At 44.4% G+C, this 18,968-nt stretch overlaps 1 protein-coding gene across 1 annotated transcript in view; it reads left to right on the top strand.

Moving 5' to 3' along the window:
- LOC137666330 (BEN domain-containing protein 5-like) overlaps positions 1-18,968 on the top strand; it is a 729,551-nt gene that overhangs the window by 695,603 nt on the left and 14,980 nt on the right. The window contains exon 10 of the mRNA XM_068406246.1: positions 17,925-18,021. Coding sequence (XP_068262347.1) covers positions 17,925-18,021 — 97 coding nt within the window. The remainder of the gene's footprint in view (positions 1-17,924; positions 18,022-18,968) is intronic.

Here is an 18,968-nt window from a genome sequence, read left to right as displayed (position 1 = left end):
GAGTCATTCATCAAATTAAACCAATATTGATGCATATTTTCCATGTGAAGAGGATGGGAGGAGAAGCAGGGTTTTGCTGGGAACAAATGTGCTAGTAATATCCTTTCAGCCTGAAAGGTATAAAAGAGCTGCCACCAATTCCTGATGATGAGAGGCAGATTCACAGTTAAATTGGTCTATTATTGTTATAATGGGGAAACTGAGTCAGAGACATTACAGCCAGTATTTAACCTGAGAAATCTGGCTGTCTTTTTAAGAGCTTTTATTTGGATTTAGGAGCCAAGGTCAATGTCCAGATCTGAATATTTTGGTTTCTCTGTCCTCACTTGATACCAGGCTGGACAATCTGAGTGTAAAAGCAGGGTGTCTCAATTCCCTGCACTTTGTCAGTTGTGGTGCCTCCCATCTCATGAGATTTCATGGCAATCACCCTTCTCCACCGTGCCTCAGTTTCCCTGCTTGAAAATGGGGAGCCTGGTCAGTTTGGAGAGAGGGTGCAGAAGCAGTGAGTAACTTAAGTCTTGATGGTGAGACAGGAAAATGTGGAGGTGACTCTAGTTACTGGCTGTGCAGCCTGTGTGACCTTTGCTTTTAACAGTGCCCCAGGACATGCCCATTTGCAAAGCCCTGGAGAGTCTGCCTGCAAAGCTTTCTATCACCTGGACCCTGTGAGATCCGATCTGTCTCCAGGCAAGATCCTCATCACTCACTGAGCTTTTAATTCCTTAGAGAGGCAGAAGACACAATATTCAGCAGCTGGTTATTTCTTCCTTTCCTTCAGTCCCTCATACAGAGTGTCAGTTAAAAAAAAAAATGGCAGAGAACTGGCCATTAGCAAGGAAAACAGTTTAGGGAAGAGACGAAATAAAAATGCAATCAATTATCTCTCGCCGTGCCCAGGTGTGTGGGTGCAGTCAATTTTCAAAGTCATCGAGAATTTTAGATGAGAAAAGGGAAGCTGTTCATGGCAAATTGCAGGTGTTGGGGGAAGGGGGAGGGAGAAGGAGAGAGAAAGCAGAGAGGGGAGAGAAGGAGAGATTAATTTCCCTCTTGAGTGAGAAGTGTGTTTGAGACAGACAGATGGGCTGTAAATACTCCAAACCAAGGACAGGAGCTGAGACAAGGGAGAGGCTGGTGATTGAAGTGTGACTGTGATGGAGGTGGTACATTTCCTGGCCAAGGTGACTGGTTTTGTGCTGAAAGGGGGAGATTTCTGAGATGTGGCTGCCGCACTTCACATCAACCTGGACCAGGACAGCATATTTAGACTTGATAAGTGATATCCAGGTCCCAGTGGGGTTTTCCTTAAGGGTCAGCTTCAACTGCCTGCCTTGTAAGGGAAGACTGAAGGGAGAGAGGGGAGGGGAAGGAAGAAAGAAAAAAGGGAAGGGGGAGGGGGAGGAAGGAAGGAAGGAAAGGAGGAAGAAAGAGAAAGACGCTCTTCTTTCCTCGTTAAAATTATTGAGCTGTCTACAAGTGGTGAGCACGGGGACCATGTGACCGGCAGTTAATCACATTGCTGTGAAATGTGACTGCTGCTGATAATAGGATCTTTCCTTCAGTAGAATTTCTGTTTCAGAAGTAGCGATTTTCACAAAGAAAAGAGGGTTGAGGGAGATATCATTTCAGATCTAACAGAGCCTGTGTACATTTTCTTTAGGGAGAAAAACCTCCTTTTTCCTTTTCTGTTCGGCATCTCTGTTTGTATTATTATTATCATCATCAATTTTTCATTTTCACAGCCCAAACTCACTGAGTACAAATGTAACCCAGCTCCAGTCTGTCTGCTAGCAGATTAGTTCCCATTTAGTCATAAAGTTAACCAACCTTGTTCCAATCAATTAATCCCTAGAATCTTTAATTTATTGATGCCCTAGTCTATGCTAGCTGTTGAAAAGATGAACACCCTGCTTCAAAATGAACTGGTCTGTCTTTCCTCCAAGATACAGGAATTGTAAGAGGATGGTAGTAAATAAGCATTTAGAAATCCCTTCTGTACAATCAAAGGCAACAGCAGCACAGAGGAGAATAAAGGGGATTTTAGCATGCATGAAAAACAGTGCAATAAATGAACAAGGCTCTCGGGACAGGAGTAGCAGGGCTGTGGAGCCACTGTGGGCTCAGCTGAGTTGGCTCCTTCTGTCATAAATTGATCTAATGTACATCAGGTTACTGCAAGAGTCACAGGCAAGTGGAAGGATGTTGATCTAGACACCTTCCTACCTTCAGATTTTGCTTGCCAGAATCTCTTCACTCCTTTTTTGGAGGGGGCTGAATTACTTGTTCTCTAGGTTTTTGACTGGATTTACTGCTTAATCCAACAAGAAACTACTCCAAAGCACACTGAAATAAGTAGGAATCTCTCTGTTGGTTTCCCTGGCTCCTAGATCAGGTGTTGCTAAAGCAGATGCTCTAGTCAGAACTAATTAGAGTTGATTTGGTTGCGTAAGAGAGAAAAAATTGTAGCAATTAAAGCATTGAAATACTGAGGTTGTTTCCATGTTACAAGACGGGAAAGGAACTATTTTTAATTTTCTCTCCATATTTTAAATAGTTCTTGTTATTAACACACGCTCTTTTCTGAAAAGACCCGATTTGGAAAACAAAAAGCACCTAAAATTGTTTTGATATTTAAAATAAAACAAATACACACACGCACACCCCAATTGCAATCAGCTCAAGTGTTTCTGGAAAAGCAAAAACATTGAGCTGCTCAGAAGGGCGTAAATAAAGGCAGGGTCTCAGTTCTTGTGCCCTTCCAGCAGCAGGACACACTGTGGCTCCTCTGACAGCTTTTGCCTTCTCTGATCAGTCTGGCATACTCTTCTGCCTGACAAATGATCTGCAAACAGACCCACATTTTCTCAGCTACATCAGCTCAAAATTACTTTGCCAAGCAATTCTTGGGTGGTTGTTCAATTGCAAGCCGTTCTTCATGGGAGCTACGTTTTGACAGGCGATCTGCTTCAAGTGAGATCTCCTCTCCCATCCCATGCATTTGTTTCCTTGTGCCTGCATTGGCTGAATGTGGGTGAGACATCACTTTGTGGTTGCGAGAGGTGAGCCAGCAGAACACTTATTTCTTGCAAACTGTGAGAAAGGCAATGTACAGCAAGCACAAATGTAGCTAGACCAAAGGGATTTTCTCCTAGAAAATCTTTATGGAAATGTTTTTGATGCTGTGCCCTCCTTGATCTCCTCACCAGTCAATGTGTCTAGGCTGACCCCTCTCATGAAAGAATCAGCTTGACCAAGGACAGGCATGTGCTTAGGGACCAAGTGAGGAAATAGTTCCTTTTCTCTTTTCTACTGCTGCATTTCCTTGGTGGGGTTGGAAACATCACATCTCCTTTTGCACCTTGGTTTTAATCTACAAATGGAGGAGCTTGAAAGGTTTTTGCTATTGGCTGTATTGTTTTATTTGTTGTTGTGACCAGCTCATTATGCCTCATAAGTTCTGCATTAATTTTTGCATTTAGGAACACCACTTAAAAGAATGTGCTGCAGCAAATGTTGATTCCTGGCTCAGTACTTGAAGTCATGCCTGTGTGGTGTTCCCTTTGGTTCTCGGTAGGCTTTCTTGGCAACGGAGAAGGAAAATGGGTCCTGAAAATGGCTGAGCCATGTTCGTCCAGTCCTGTGCCCAAGCTAATTGGGGCAGTTAACCAATCTACTCAGCTCAGGGAGAGCAGATGCCGAGGTAGCAATACTGCTGCTCCTCATACCAGGAGAAGGGTCTGTTCACTTGGAGTACACCTTATATTCTTCCTTTGAACACTGGCTGGTGACAAAGACAGGCTGTTGGAGTAGGTTAGGTTTGGTCTGACCTGGTTTGGTATTTCTTGTGAAACAATCCTTTATTCCTGCTCTCTGTGGGTTTTTCTAGAGAGGCCAGAAATTCCCTGTCCTTTCTGCTTTCTCTGCTCTTTGTCTGCTAGAATAGCTCAGGTATATTTCTTTGTTAGCTGCTTCAGTCCCTGCAAAGTCATACACAGAGCAAGGACCAATTTCCCACACCTTCTTACTAAACTGAACGGTTATTCTACCAGAACATAGTCCCAAACACATAAACTCTCCTGACCACTGCCAGGCCCTTACAGCATGGTCCAGCTGCCTTTCCTTCAGGTTTCCAGCACACTCGAGGTAGGCCTAGGGGCCCTATTTGAATGCAGTTCAAGATACATAGTTCTGTTTCATTTCCAGCCTCACAGCTTCATTCTCTAACCTGGCGTCCCTCGTCTCCTGTTCCTATACCCTGCAGCCCCGCTTGCATATGCTTCTTGCTTCCCCTTGATTGCTTTTTCCACTTCCTCCCTTTGCCCACGCTGGCTTGCTTTTGCAGGCAGTGTATTTATTGCTAGCTGGCAAATGCAAGCACTTGGACATACATTCAATTATCTTTGAACAATTTCCATTTACTCTGGTTTTGCTTTTTTCCCTTTCAGTTTCACTAAACACTGCTTGTATTTTCTCAGAGCTTGTTCAACTGCAATACAGTCTGCTTCAGTTCTCCCTACTTTTCTTTTTTTTTTTCCCTTTCTTTTCCATGTTTTCATTAAGCTCCGTTACTAAACTCTGGTGACCATTTCTCCACTGCTGCCCTTTCTGTACGTTTGCACTGAGAAGGGTCCAAGTTTAACCTCAGTGTGTTAAGTGCTCCCTTCACCTGGAAGGAAATCAATGGTACAGGCAGACTGGGTTTTTATCTACTTCCCCACCCCAAAATGTCTTTCTTTTTGATGTACAGTAATCTCCTCCTCCCTTGTGGTTTCACTCTTATCTGTTTTTCCATTAAAATTTGACTTACGCTTTATTTTCACGCCAATGGAGTGCACTGTGGAGATGATATGGGTCACTTCTGCTTACTGTTCAGGTGAAGGTGTGTTTTTGATCTTCAGATATGTTCTCAAGTATGTAATCTTCCTCGAGACCTTGCCTATGCTCAGAGTTGCTGCGTTCCACTGCTTGTTCTCCCTTCCCTCTGGCTGGTAAAACATGACTGTATTTGAACCAACTCTTTTGTAACATCTCTTACGTTTTTGTGAGAGAGACATTTTGATTCAATATCCACAAAGAGATGGGATATTGCAAGAAAGGATAGTGATTTGATTGTCCACCTCTGAAATCATCCAGACTGGATGACTTTGTGGAAGAGTTGCTTTGGTCAAAATCTTCAGGAGCAGGAAAATATCTGTAGCACAGAGGTACTCAAGCTATTTTTAAACAAGCTGGCTTAGGCACAGGAGCAACAGCATGAGGTGAGCTGTGCAGAGGCACATGATGCTGTAGTTTGAGTGCTTCTAACAATAGTTCAAGTAGCACTGTAATACACCATGGTTACTTTTGTGAATGCAGCATAGAGATACCAGCCTGTCGCACAGCAAACGACTCCTCATCTCCGGTGGGGCTCTCTGTACTGGTATCCCTTGACTTAAATTCTGGTCATCTGGGTGAAACCCTGTATGGATATCCAAAAGATGGGATTCATGAAATTTATGAAAGGTTATGGCAGAGGGCAATCTACCGCTATGTGAACACGAGCCACTTGTCTGAGCTGTCTTTCTCCACAACTCCATTAGCAACCTTAGCTAGTGATGGGAGCTATCATGATGGTATCTCCTTTAAATACTCTTCTTCCACTCACTCACACCAACAGTTTGTAGTTCCTGCTGAGTAGAGCCATGAGACAGAGGCCTTTAGCCTTTCTCCTGTAAGTACTTGGGTATCGCTTACTTATTGGGCATGGAGCTAATTGAAGGGTAGTTAAAGCCATCAAGCATTGGGATGTATTTATATTTTTAACTACATGTAAGTGATTATCAACAGTATAAATAATTACAGTCTGCCTCCCAGCCCCTCTGCTCCATTCCACTCTGCTAATTGCAATGCTTAGATCTCAATGAGCTCGTTATGTTTTGTCGATATTCAGCTCTTTGGCTTGCTCACTTAGTAGGGACCGGGGGGACGCAAATGGGAGCTAAAGATTGAAAATGCCAAGCTCCTAGGGATTTGAGTTAGCGATCATCACTGCTTCATCTCTATGCACAATTTATGCAGCACTCCACCTTCCCTAATAAATTATAGACCCCTCAAAGGGAAGCTTTGCCAAGGGATGGGCAATTGCCTTACTCATGGGGGAGCCCATTCTGTGCGGTATTGAGCATCTTTGACATCTGGTCCTTGCAGGTTTGGATCCCTCCTGCCCTTCCCCTCCGCCAGTCTCTTCCAACCCTTTTGGGAAGCATTAACCTTTTCAATGTGATGTATGCGAAAGGGCGACAGTCAGCAGTGGCAGTTCCTAATGGATTCTGTTTGTTTGCTTGTTTGTTTGTCTAAACTGCCTGCAATGCTGTCCAGACCTCTTGGAAAAGCAAGCCCGAGTGCAACCAATGTTTTAATTAGCAGCAAAAGGCAGAGAGGCTTTTAAAGAAGAAGAGTGTTTGAATTCAGAAGTAAGGAGCAGATGAGTGTGGGGCAGGGGACTTAGGATTCAGTCCAGCTGAAGATGGTAGCACACAGTGCGTTTAAGGAGGGGCTGAATTTTCAGTCACAGGCCATAGTGGTGAGTGGTGAGATGGCTATGCTGGTCTTTTGGGGCTTGTGGGCTACAAAGGAGTGATTTTGTGCCCCTTACTCTTCTTCCTGGCAGTGCAAAAGGAGCAGAGACTTGTTATATCTGCCTTGCCAAGGACTGAGAAAAACCCCAGTGGAGAGTGTTTACTATATGACAAGATCTAAACCTAAGGAATTGAGTTACAGGGGCAACCCTTTGCCACCCTTCTGTCCTCAAACAGGATCAGTTCTACTTTCCCCTCTCCTGATAGCTGTTTTCCGAATTCTGTCTTAAGATGGGGATGCTGCAACCTCCCCAGGAGATAATTTTCTAGTGCTTCACTAGTCTTATCGCTGGAAAGCTTCCCCCCAAATCTAATCTCAATCTATTTTATTGTAAATGAAGGCCATTGTTTCTTGTCCCATCACCAGCAGATGCAGAAAAGTTTATCCTGTTCTACAGCAGCCTTTACTTATTTGTATACTCCCTCTTCACTATTCTGTTGTCCAAAGTCCACAAATCTCTTCAGTTTTTTCTCCGTGGGCTTTCTGGACTTCTGATCATCCTTTCCAAAGCCCTTAAAGTCCCCAGATAATTAAGCTGAATTTAAACCACCTTCAGGAGTGGCAGAGTCTAACTGAGCTTTGTGACTCCACAGCCAAACGCTGCTTCTCGCAAGAGCTTGGGACACAGCTGGGAGCTCGGCCATCCAGCTTTGCAGTGACCAGAGATGGCTGCTCAGTGAAGAGAGTCAGTCCATCTCAGCCCCCTGCATCAGGGTCAACAGCTGCAGCAAACATCTTTTGGCACCCATGGGTGAATACTCCTTGGTGATTCAATGTGAACACCAGGGTCAGAAGTGGATCTGAGAAGGAGGAGCTCTTTGCAGGTCATGCAGATGTTGGTGCTGCTGTGTCACCTGAGCTGTGGATCAGTAAGAATTCTCCAGAACAATACTGGAACTTGTGAATAGGGGCAAATAGGGCTCCTGGAATTATTTCTTGTTAGTAATATGGAGATAGAGATAGGCAACACAAGCAGACAGTGAGACTGTGCCAATAGCAAAATAGGATATGGCCTCAAAAATATGGGGAAACAATAGGGGAAAAAAAAAGTCATAGAAAAGAATTACAAAAAAAAACCCCACAACAAACCCAAAACAAACAAAAACAAACAGCCTCCTATACCTGTTCTCTTTATCCATTGGGACCATTATTCAGTCCAGTCTCTCATTTTATTGCATAGATGCTGTGCCAGAGTAAGGAGCAATGCAGCAGACAAGCCTCACCACTATACGGAGAGTTTGGAGGGGAAGTGATTTTTATAGCCGTAAGTGACACTCTGGAAAATGGAGAGATGCAAGTTGCTGCTTAGGTCTCTCATAAACTCCAGAGGCTGCTGGTTAAATTATGGTCACAAGCATGTTGTTATGAAAGCCCTTTTCACCAGGGAAAGCAGTGACTCTGAAGCTGGCCCACAGTTAATGCTGAATCCCTTTGCAAGCACTTGCTTTGAAATGCCCCTTTTATAAATCAAGGGCCACTCCTACACTGACTGTACAACAGTGTACTTCCAGCCCCTTCAGCAAAGTTGGCTGTTGTTTCAGTGAGAGGAGATGGTGAATCTGAAGTATGGCAGTGGTTTATTCCCACCCCATTGGAGAAGTGAGGAGAAGAGACAGGCAGTGGAGAAGGGGAGAGCTGCAGACCTTTCCAGCATCTTTATCCGGACACAGACCCACTGCTGCCAGCACTCCTTCCCCAGGGGACATGATGTAGGAAAACAAGCCAGCTTGGGTAAGTAGCGTTTTTAGCAAGGGCTTTGTGACAGCAGTCAGAGGAGAGTTATTTCTGGCAGGAACTATATATAACTATATTTGTGTATGTGTAGATTAAATATATATATGTGTAGTGGCTTATCACTGCATTCCAGCTTGAATTTAAAACACAAAGGAAAAATCAAAGGTTTTAGAAAAAGCTAAATTTATCTGGGAATGGGAATTATAATAGCAAAGAGGCAATTAATTGCGGGGGTGGAAATTATAGTAATATTTTACTCCTTCCCAACAAAGACACGAATAGCATTAGTTTCTCTACCTACTAGTAACAACTCTAATTCTCTTCTTCCCATTCACCAACACCGCTCTGGAGTGACAACCTACAGACGAGGTGTGTCCAGCTGATGTGAAGAGAGCTTTGGCCCAGCTCATGTGTTTCCCTGCTTTGGGGAAGAAACCCCCCTACAGCAGACAGGCTGAGCTTAAGTGTGGCATTGACCCTTGAGTCTGAGTTAGCAATGTAGGCAGCAATGAGGTCTTGGCATTCATGAGCTGATGACCCTTCTTTCTCATTTTACTTCATTTAGCTCTGGTTGTCCTCTGATCCTTTAGTGCCACTCAATCCCAAGCAAAGCACCCAAAGACACCTTCATCATTGATTCCTCCCTTGAGCTGGACTTACTCTGCCATCCCAGCCCAGCCTGGTCCTCGCGGAGAGGGCAGGTGCCCTGTCTCTGGTTTGGCCAGGCATAGTTCCCATTGTAGAACCAATTCCCAGACCTATTTCTGTGCTCTGACAGCCCTGGAAATGCACCACTCCCAGCAGAGTGCATTCCGTTGCCTGCAGCCTACACCACAGTGCCTTATTCTGAATCAATACTTGCAGATACTGGAGATAACTCAGGGAGAGAAATACATTAACGTAGCCGAAGAAACAAAGATAATGATATTTTTTCTTCCTTTTTTTTCTTCCCTCCCATCTCCCACAGAATAAAATTTTCTTTTCTTCTCCCCCCCGATCCTCACCTCTATGATCCTGCACTTAACAGGGCTCCAGACTCTTGAATTATTTCCCACTTTTCAATAAAGCCTTAAATCTTTTTTAAAAACTGCTTGTTTTAATTGAAAAATTTCAATCAATCAATTTGCCCCTTCTCTACCCTCTCACCTTCCTCCCCTCCCCCAAACAGACCCATTTGCAGTAAATAATCTGTAGCCAGACTTTCTGCTCTAAAGAAATAAATAATTCTGAATTTGCTGAATCCTGCCTGATCTCCCAGCTTTAAATCATGGCACTTTGTACTGAGCTCAGCCAAAATGTTGAACACACTGAAGCATGATTATTACTTGGAGACTGCAGGTGTTTTTAAAGGTACAGTCTCTGAGGCCAGGGTCCTTTTTCCTCTCAGGACAGTCTGAGATAGGAGCTAAGCCAATTCCTGAGGATAAGTTGTCTCTTCCCTGCATTTTGGCCACTACAAATGCAGATGTTGCCTTATCTTGAAGGGACTTATCAAAGACTGACTGAAGGCAGGAGAAATGCAGTGGGTCTTTGACCAAGTCCTTAAGAAGAGGCATCTTGACTGAAACCATCTAATAGCCACTGGACTGAGTCCTTTTTCACGTGGGGGATCTAAGGTAGATTCCAGGAGGTCTTCTGCATCTGCTCAGACACTGAAGAGCAAGTGCCCATGCTCCCAACTGCAAATAGTTGCACTTGGACACAGAAGAGCCTGGGGTATCCCAGCCAGGGGAGGAAGGTCCCCCCAAATCATTGTGAGTCTTGCAATCGCTGTCAGCATTCTGCAATTCTCTTTATCTTTCCTCTATTAAAAAACTTTAAAACCAGTTGTATGCAGGTTTACGTCACAAGGGAAGACAATCCTCATATTTTTTATTTAATCATATTTCTTAATTTCTTCTTTTTAGGTTTGCTCTTGTCAAAGCTATTGACTATGCCCTGTCTGAAAATGCAAGCTGCAGCTGAAGAGGGAAAATGCATCGTGCAACAGACTACTGATGCCTAGTTATGATTTATACAACTCATGAGCTTCCAACAATTTAGAGATGAAAAATGGTTTATCCACACTTTGGTCTGTTGAAACACTCTTTCTACCATTTACCTTGAAACCAATTTTGTTTGGGTGGTGGTAAATGTTACGCACAAAGCCATGAGTGGAATGTCTAATGGGAACTGTCAGACATGGAACGATGGGTATCATCATGCTTCTGGGCTGAGATGTGAGGGACTAAGAGGATGCCCAAAAAGTTCAGCTCATGATTTTCCAGTGTATTTTGGGGGTTTTAATCAGAAATGAAGTGTGTTGTACTATTCTTGCACTTCCAACCAAACTGAAAACAAAAACTGTTAAGACTTAAGTTTTCATGCTGTTTTTTCCCTTGTGCATTTGAGAACATTTATCAGTGACAGGAGATGATTGTGAATGCTGGATTTTCACTTGGAAATTTCTTCCCCTCTCCTCATCCCTTTTCGGTATAGGAGAGAGAATCAGCTCTGTAATTTTCATTGACTGTGTAAAGAGCTGAGGTCAGCTAATCCACAAGGGCTCCTTCCCAGATTTGGCAAGTGACCAGAATTAAACAATACAAAAGATCAGAAACATTAAAATCACAAGAATAGACTCATCCTAGTGTTCTCCTGATACTCGAACTAAAGATCCCTCAGACATTAATGTGAGACCAGTAAATGCAGGCCCAAATTAATTTCAGGACAATTTGATAGAAGCTGTTATAATCAGGTTTTAAGTATATAATTTTTAAAGTATACCAACATATAGAGCAAGGCTGATGCAATATTTTCAAGAATTAAAATATACTGGCGCTGAAATTCACCCTTTCTGTTTTTTTTTTTTTTTTCAGCTGTGATCTTGGTTCTAACCTCTGTCCCTTAAATAACCTCATCAGGAGTCAGCACTGCCAAGATATTAAATAAACCATTTGCTTTGGTCATTTTATAGTTTAGGCCATATTACCATTTACAGGAGGCTCATTTCCATCTCCCACTGGTGGAGAGGGACTGTAAGATGGATAAAATGTAACTTACACGGAACAATGTGAAGATAGCATTAGGATAACGGAACAGCAGTCAGAGGTGTGCCTGCAAAATCATGCTCACAGTACTGGTAAATAGCATTGGTAAATGTGGATTCAGAGGTAAAAATGTGCAGCGACCCTGTTCTGTTTCCAGTGTTACTTCGGCAGCATCTGAGATGTCCGACTCCTCTCCGTTTCTATACTTGCTCTGGACAGCCTGATTTTCCTTTCCCTGTCTGTGTGTCTTGAATCCCATGTTGAATTAAGTGCTCCCTTTTCCTGGCTACCTGTGGAAGCAGCTGTGCAGCTCAGTATTGCATGGAGGTTTTCATCAGTAGCAAGATGTGTTCAGTTGGGTGGCTCCTTCACTGGTGCCACTGTGTTGCAGAGGGAGAGTTGGGGTACACAAGTGCTCCACCGCAGTCCCCTCTGCTCCCCTTGAGTCTCTGCCACCCTTTGACAGCAGCACCCTGGCAGGGTCGGGAGTGCTTGGCTCTGTCCTGGCACCAGGTCCCGTGCAGCACCTCCACCTTCTTGCCTTTTTCTCTCTCTGCCTCGAGATCCCTCCATTCCCCATGTCCAGGCGTTAGCTGGGGTCTGCCTGTTTCAGTTTAGTTCATGAGAAGGGCAGAAGCAATAGCTGATATTGAAATGAGTTCATGGGAAATACAGCGTGGTCCTTGCGGCACAGTCACTCTGGCAGAGACAAAACAGTGCTCTCCAAGATACCTGTTCTTCAACCTCCTCTTTCAGAGGAGGAGAGAAAATCACAGGCCTCTGATTACTCAGGGAGAAGAGTGCACAACTTCCATCTTTGTAATTTCTTCCACCACAATCAAGCATTTCAGGAAAAGGTCCTGAAAGCCTGAAATAGTCAGTCAGGGATTTTTCTGCCTGGTTCTTTCCCCAATAACACACAAGAGGAATAAAAATGAAGACTTGTCATTGCTGTTACGTTTCGTTTCCAAAAGCATCTGTCCCATCTGGAATCAGGAACTGAGGCTGTTGGGAATGGAAATACTCTCCTTGGAGAAAGTCCCTTTGCTATTTCCAGGCGGTCTGTGTTCAGAGCATTCATGGATTTTTTTAAGGCTGGACGGTCTGGTTGCATTTCTCTAGCTTGACCTGCCGAGTAAGTACTATGAGGGGGTGTCACCAGTAATTCCCACATCGAGCCTGGTTCTTACACTGGAGCTATGAAAAGCCCCATTCTCATTGGAAGTGGCAGACTCTCCCCAGAAAGCATGCCCACCCGCACCTTGCAGCTCTGCAAAACCAACAGCCTGAAGCTTTACTGCTTGCCTGGCCAGGTTCTGCTCTCTTGAAAGTCAGTAGGGAGGACAGGGTAAGTCATACCCCCTCCCCACACTACCTTTTAGAAGCTTCCTCCTTTGATAACGATTTTGAAATATGTAACCAGATATACTAGACATTGCGAATCTTGTTTCCCTGGAGTGACAGTCTTGGGGAAGGATACATCATCAGCGCCCAGACTTGCACCGTGTTAAATGCTGGTGAAAACCATAGAATAGCCCCTCCTCCTCCCACTGCCCCCCTCCCACCACCAAGCCTCTATATTGCCCCAATTACACTTTGCTTGAAGTGGGCCCCCCAATTAGACATGATATGGGCAGCATCTCTTATTTATTTGAGAATAGTGTCAGCCCTGTAAAACAAAACAAGTAAGTAACTGGTGAAAACAGCTCTGCTAAAATAGAGGACTAGTTCTGATCCTGCTGGGCATGATATACCACAGTGGTTTAAAGCTGTGTAATGCCATTTTCCATTAGAGCTCTTGTTCGAGTCAGGAAGGGGTTTGATCCATTGATGGAAGCTGTTATAAACAGACGAGAAAACCTCATCCATATTTCTCTCGAGATTGTATGAAGCTGACAGTATGCTAGCTGACCACAGTCATCTGGGACTCTCCCACACAAAATAAACCTCTTTTCATAAATAACAGGATTGTTCTTGTGGTGGACTGAGATTTGCTGTAGAATTCAGTTTTGTCAAACAAAGAGCTTCTTCTGGTTTTTAATTTGAGCTATTAAAAAGATTCATCTTTCTCCTCGTGTCTCATTTTCCTCCCCCTCTTTCTCCCTTTCCTATATTTTTTTTCTTTCCCTCTGTCTGTCTTTAGGATAACTTAAAGCTGTTTGTCTGAAACAAAAGACTTGCGTGGGTCTCATCCGTGGTGCCTCTGGATTGAATGATCACAATTTCAAATCCTGTTTAGGACTAAACTTGGACGAATTCCATAAGCTAATAACCCAGTGCAGTGATTCAAATTGATGGAGGTGCTGTCCTCTAGATGAGACATAAAAACAGAGATCCAATCTGCTTGGCAGAGACCCCACAGGACTTATCAAAGATGAGCGGGGGCTGCTAACTGTTTTGCCCTTGTCAAATCCTTACCACCACCACGGCTTCTCTTCCCGTTCCAAAGCAATGACACTGGACCTTATGAAAATGAGATGGTGAAGTTGAAGGAGCCATCCTTTTTCTAATTATTTAAAGCAGTTTGCAGTGTCTGGCAAGAGGAGGAAAGAGAGATAATCCACTCACTTGAAAGTGGAATGACCCTGAATTTCAAAAAGCAAAACAAAAGCAAGCGAATGGTGCCACCATGCTCTGCAGCAGTGGCATTATTAAATGATCAGTGAGCTATTAAAGCAGCAACATTTAGTACCTCCCCAAATGACTTGTACTGCTAACTGGTTTCTAAATTGAGATTTTTATTGCCTCCATGCACAGACAGAACAAGGCTGTGTGTGTGCTTCTAAAGTCTCCAGCTTAAGCAGACTGTTCACAATAGGATCAATGAATCTTCTCTTTTGAAAACTAGTAATGGCTTATGAGATTCCCCACTCCTCTGTCCTTTTTACTTACCAGGGCTGGAAGCTTTGGGGTGTGAGGCATGGTAGGGATCATAAATACGGGGGATTTTGCAGAGAGCCCCACACAATTCTTGAACTTCCTAACATCTGTGAAATTTGGCAGAGTTGCGCATAAACAGACTGTTCTGAATCTCCCCAAAACTGCTCATGCCATTCAAAGAGCGAATGGTGTGAGAATGGAGATTCCAGGAGGGGCCTTGGGCATGCTGGTCTCCACTTCCAGGTAGAAATATGGAGCATGGAGGAACAACGAGTCTATGGAGGAGGAAGGGAGAGGAAAGGGAATTGCAGATGCTACTGAAGGTGAAGATTCACCCAGGTGTTTCCACTGTGGCTCTCACAAATGGATTTCTACTGTCTTATATGAGCTGAGCTCCCGGGATGGGAATAGCTGGGAAATGGCCTTCTGTCAAGTGTGGTTCGAGCTAGGCAGGGCGTTCCTGTGGGCAAAAGCACAGCATGTGTGATTGCAGAAGGGAAGCTGGTTACAAAACAAGCAAACCACACAGCAAAAGTGGAGTCTGGGTCTTCCGTGCACCTGAAATAAATGCAAATGTTATTGCTTTGATTTGTTCTTCTCCATCAGTTTTGCACACGCGTGTCGCCTGCACTTGCTGAGTGAGTCAGGCCGTTTCTCGCCCAGGCTAGGCAGTCACAGGGAGAGACTGTTATTGCTGTTTCTGTTTTTATGTATCAGGTGCCTGATTTCCATGACAGAAACTGCTCATCCTTTGCAGAGGCAATAGGCAGAGCAGTGGGGTAGGACAGCCTGAGAGACTATATTAGAACATGCACATATTTTATCCCATGCTGGTTCGAGTCTCTCTCCATCAGTGCTGACTGCAAGTTGTTCCCATTTCGTGACTTTTTGGTGGCTGCATGTGGCACAGGTTTGCACTTCCAGTTTCTTCACAGTGTCTGTCTGCTCATGTGTCCATGCTCCCCAAAATGGCTTTGCCTTTCCTGGTAATCTTAGCAAACAGGAGGTCTGTGTGGGCTGCATGTCAAGCTTTTGTACCCATTAAGAACTGTAGAAAACTGGGGTGAAAGGCCCTTAGAGGCCCTTCTATACTTCCTTTTCCGAACTTCATGCAGGACCAGTTAGACCTAAACCATTCTTGTCTGCTGTGGGTTTAACCTGTTCTTGAAAACCTTTAATCTGGAGATTTCCAGATGTGCTAAGGCAGGTTATTCCAGTGGTTAACTGTCCTTACTTTTAGAAAGCTGTTCCTAAGACCTAAGTTCAGCAGTAGAACTGGATTCTTCCAGGTCAGGGTTAAGGCAGAGTTGTAAGGCACCACGCAGGAGCTCAGGCAGCCACTTCCTTGGCTGCACCCACTCTCATCTAAGGGCTTTCTCCCCAAGGACAGCAGGTCAGGTGTTTCCCACCGTGCAAAGACAAGCGATGTAGAGAGACAAAGAAAAGGGCAGCAGGGCCATCTCTGGCAGAGGAGTCTTCTGAGATTGGCACTGACAAAACATCCTAGAGACTTTACTGAGTCCAATTACCACTTTATGTCTTTAAAGTGCCAAGTAAATGAAAGAAACTACAAGATCAAGCCATGTTAGTCTTCTCAATCCCTTAAGTGTTTGACAGCCCTCTCCCCTTCTTTCTTGCTTTCTCAGACTACTTTGAACTCTTAACCTTTGCCGCTGCTTTGAGTTCACATCTGCAGAAACCAAGCTACCCTCAGCCATCCCCAAATTCCAGTAACAATCACAAAACACTTTCAAAGCAATGCTGTCCTCCCTGGAATTGATAAACTTTAAGCTGTCTCCAACTTTCTGAACTGTCATGCACGTATGGTTAGTCTCGTCCGTCAGTGCTGGCAGGCTGCAGCGAAGCTTACTGGGTCCTGCAGCAGCCAGGAAACAGCCGGTGCTGTTTCACACAACCAACTATCCCTGTCCACGCAGACAACAGCCGTGAACACCAGCTGTTCGGGCTGTGCTGTACTGTTGGGCAGAAGAATATAGACACCCACAGCACATATGGTATTAGGATGGCAATGAGCGTATCAGGCTAGACTTGAAATGGAAGGGATAGATCCATGTAACCAGCCCCAGACATGGCAGTGGGAACTGGAAAAGTGAGACCAGATCACTGGAGAGAAAAGCAGTGTCAGAAGTCGTTGTCAGCCACTAGATCAGGGCTTGACTGCAGTGCTAGCAGAGCTGGTGGCTGGCTTTTGGCAGAACTAGAGCTAGAGACAGTCACGTCAGTTCGACCTCCCCTTTAAATAAATAAATAAAGGATAAACAGAGATTGCACAGTGATGCCTGAACCTGATGGCTCATGCTCACTTGTTTTGATGTGTCTAATGTAAGTGGGCGGGTAATAAAAGCTTCATTTAGAAGCTAGCATCTTCACAGGCGCTGCTGGAAGCCCCTGGGACACTGCACTTCTGGAATTTTCCTCTAATGGAAACATCATCAGAAAACTATTGATAAAGCTGAATGTGCACGCATGCACGCAAAACAACCCAGCAACGGTTTATTTTCCTGGACTGCTGGGTGTCGGATGCAGAGGCCTATTTAGACTTCCCAGGTTATGTACCCACCTCAGCTGCTGCATCAGCACTCCTGAAATGGCCATTATGATGACCATTTGGGCCAGTGCCCTGGAGAAATACGTGGTTATTGCAGCGTGGGCAGGCATCAGTTCAAAACAGGCAAATAAAGGAGTCCTCAGCCTCCACACTACAGCTGTGGATAATGGCATCGACTGCATTTCTCCCAGCTGGACATCACCCTGTAGATGATAAGCAGGCGCTGCTCTGTAACAGGCAGACCTAGTGCTGACATTTCACGTGAGCAGGAGATTCACCCCATGGACATTGAGACTAGGATATTATTTTGCAATGCATTCACAGGTTATTCAGCTTCTTTTTAGGCAACTGAGTCTTCAGGAAGGTGTGGTTTGTGTGCCTGTGAGGTCTCTGTGGCAGCTCTGACGTGCAGCCTGCCTAGTGTTGGGCTCAGGGTTAGCTGAGGGAGGAATCACGGCTGGTGAGGAGAGAAGAGCCCCCAGAGTTACTTCTGACCTCCATAAGGTAATCTACTGTCCTTCCAGTTCAGTGCTAAAATCACCATTTCAGGTCCTGAATACAACACAACTAAAGAAGAGTATATTCTCCCAGGACAGTGTGGGCATCAGCACTAAAGGTTTGGAGGGCTGCAGCTCTAATGCCAGCCTTGAGTTTGTACACTGGTCCATGGCTGGTTCATACCATGACATTGTTGACCTCGTTTCCTGGATACAAGCACAGAAATACTGCCTGTATCAAAGCATTCTTAGGTAATTATCTTCCCTGAACATGGTAATTGGAAGGCCCCTTTGGTCCAATGTATTATTTCATGACCACTACAGGGATCTGCAACCAGGCATCGGGGGAAAGGGAGATTGTTTCCTCCTGTCCGTGGTTTTATGCAGCATCTGCCTGTGAAAGCAAGAAGCAAACAAGATGACCCCCACTTTATCTGCTTGCGTAAGTCATTTTGCCTGAAGCCTGAGCACTGTGGGATGGTTAATGTAAAACTTGCTCATGCATCAAATAGCAGTAATTTACCTTTAGACTCTGCTTTTTCATTATTATTATTTTTAATTATTTCAAAAAATCACTCCTTAATTAAAAACTTACAGATATGAAGCTTGGAAGAAATGTGGCCAGGACGTTCTTGGATTACTACAGGCTGAACTCCTTGGTGGAGAGACCACTAGCACCTGCTCCTAAAACTCGGTAGGTCAGAAAGCAATTTCTCTTGCTTTAGCAGGGCTGCTTTTTCAATACCTTTCATGACTAAACCTCAGTGCTACTGCGTTATGGCTTTATAATAAGCATGCTAATCTAACTGTGCTTATTTTATTGAAATTCCATTCGGAAATAAAGCATTTATGATCAGGAAAGATACCTGGTTTATGCCTGAAAAAATATTCAGGGGATTTTGGAGATATCGATATCTTTCCTGAATTCTGTACACCAATCTCACACCAGTATCTTTAATGGACTTACCCTTCATTTATCTCCTGAGAGTGAGAGGAGAAGCATACACACTTTATTTTGAAAAGTTTTAATTCTGAAAGTGAAAACTTTTTCAGTGCTTCAGGAAATTCCTGGCAAGCCTGTGCTAAAGGCAGGGTTCTCCATCTTGCCTTTGACCTGCCTCAATGCTGGCAGCCAGATGGCAGGTTCCTTCTGCCAGTCCAACCAGGACCCTTTACCTGGGGATCCCCTCTCGCTGTAAGTCCTTACTCCAGCTTTACAACCAGTTTAATGGATGTTTGTCCAAAAGGAAGTCTTTTTGGACATGAAGGCACCAGTGAGCCATGCACAGACGTGTGAACAGAGGGTTTGAAATGCCTAAGCTCTAATCCCTGCAGTGCTGCTGGCCCTCTGTCTGGTGTTGGCCAGTTGGTGTCCTTCCAGTGTCTGTGAGCTTGTGTGAGGAGCAGGGGAGATACCACAGAACTGTTTGTTGAGAACCATCATTCCTTGAAGAGGCAAAGCTGTGTAATAACGTGAGGACGGGAGCAGAGCAGGAACCAGAGCTCTTGTTTAATGGGAAACACTATATTCAGAATTTATCTCTGTTCTGAGGAAAGAGCAATAATGGCTCCAAGCTCAAAATTTCCAATTAAATGCATTTGGGCCAATTGGAGTGTTCCATTTGGGTTTCAACTCCTTAA

The sequence above is a fragment of the Nyctibius grandis genome, chromosome 8 (assembly GCF_013368605.1).
Source record: "Nyctibius grandis isolate bNycGra1 chromosome 8, bNycGra1.pri, whole genome shotgun sequence".
Classification (NCBI taxonomy): Eukaryota; Metazoa; Chordata; class Aves; order Nyctibiiformes; family Nyctibiidae; genus Nyctibius; species Nyctibius grandis.
This window is presented reverse-complemented; position numbering and strand designations above follow the sequence as displayed.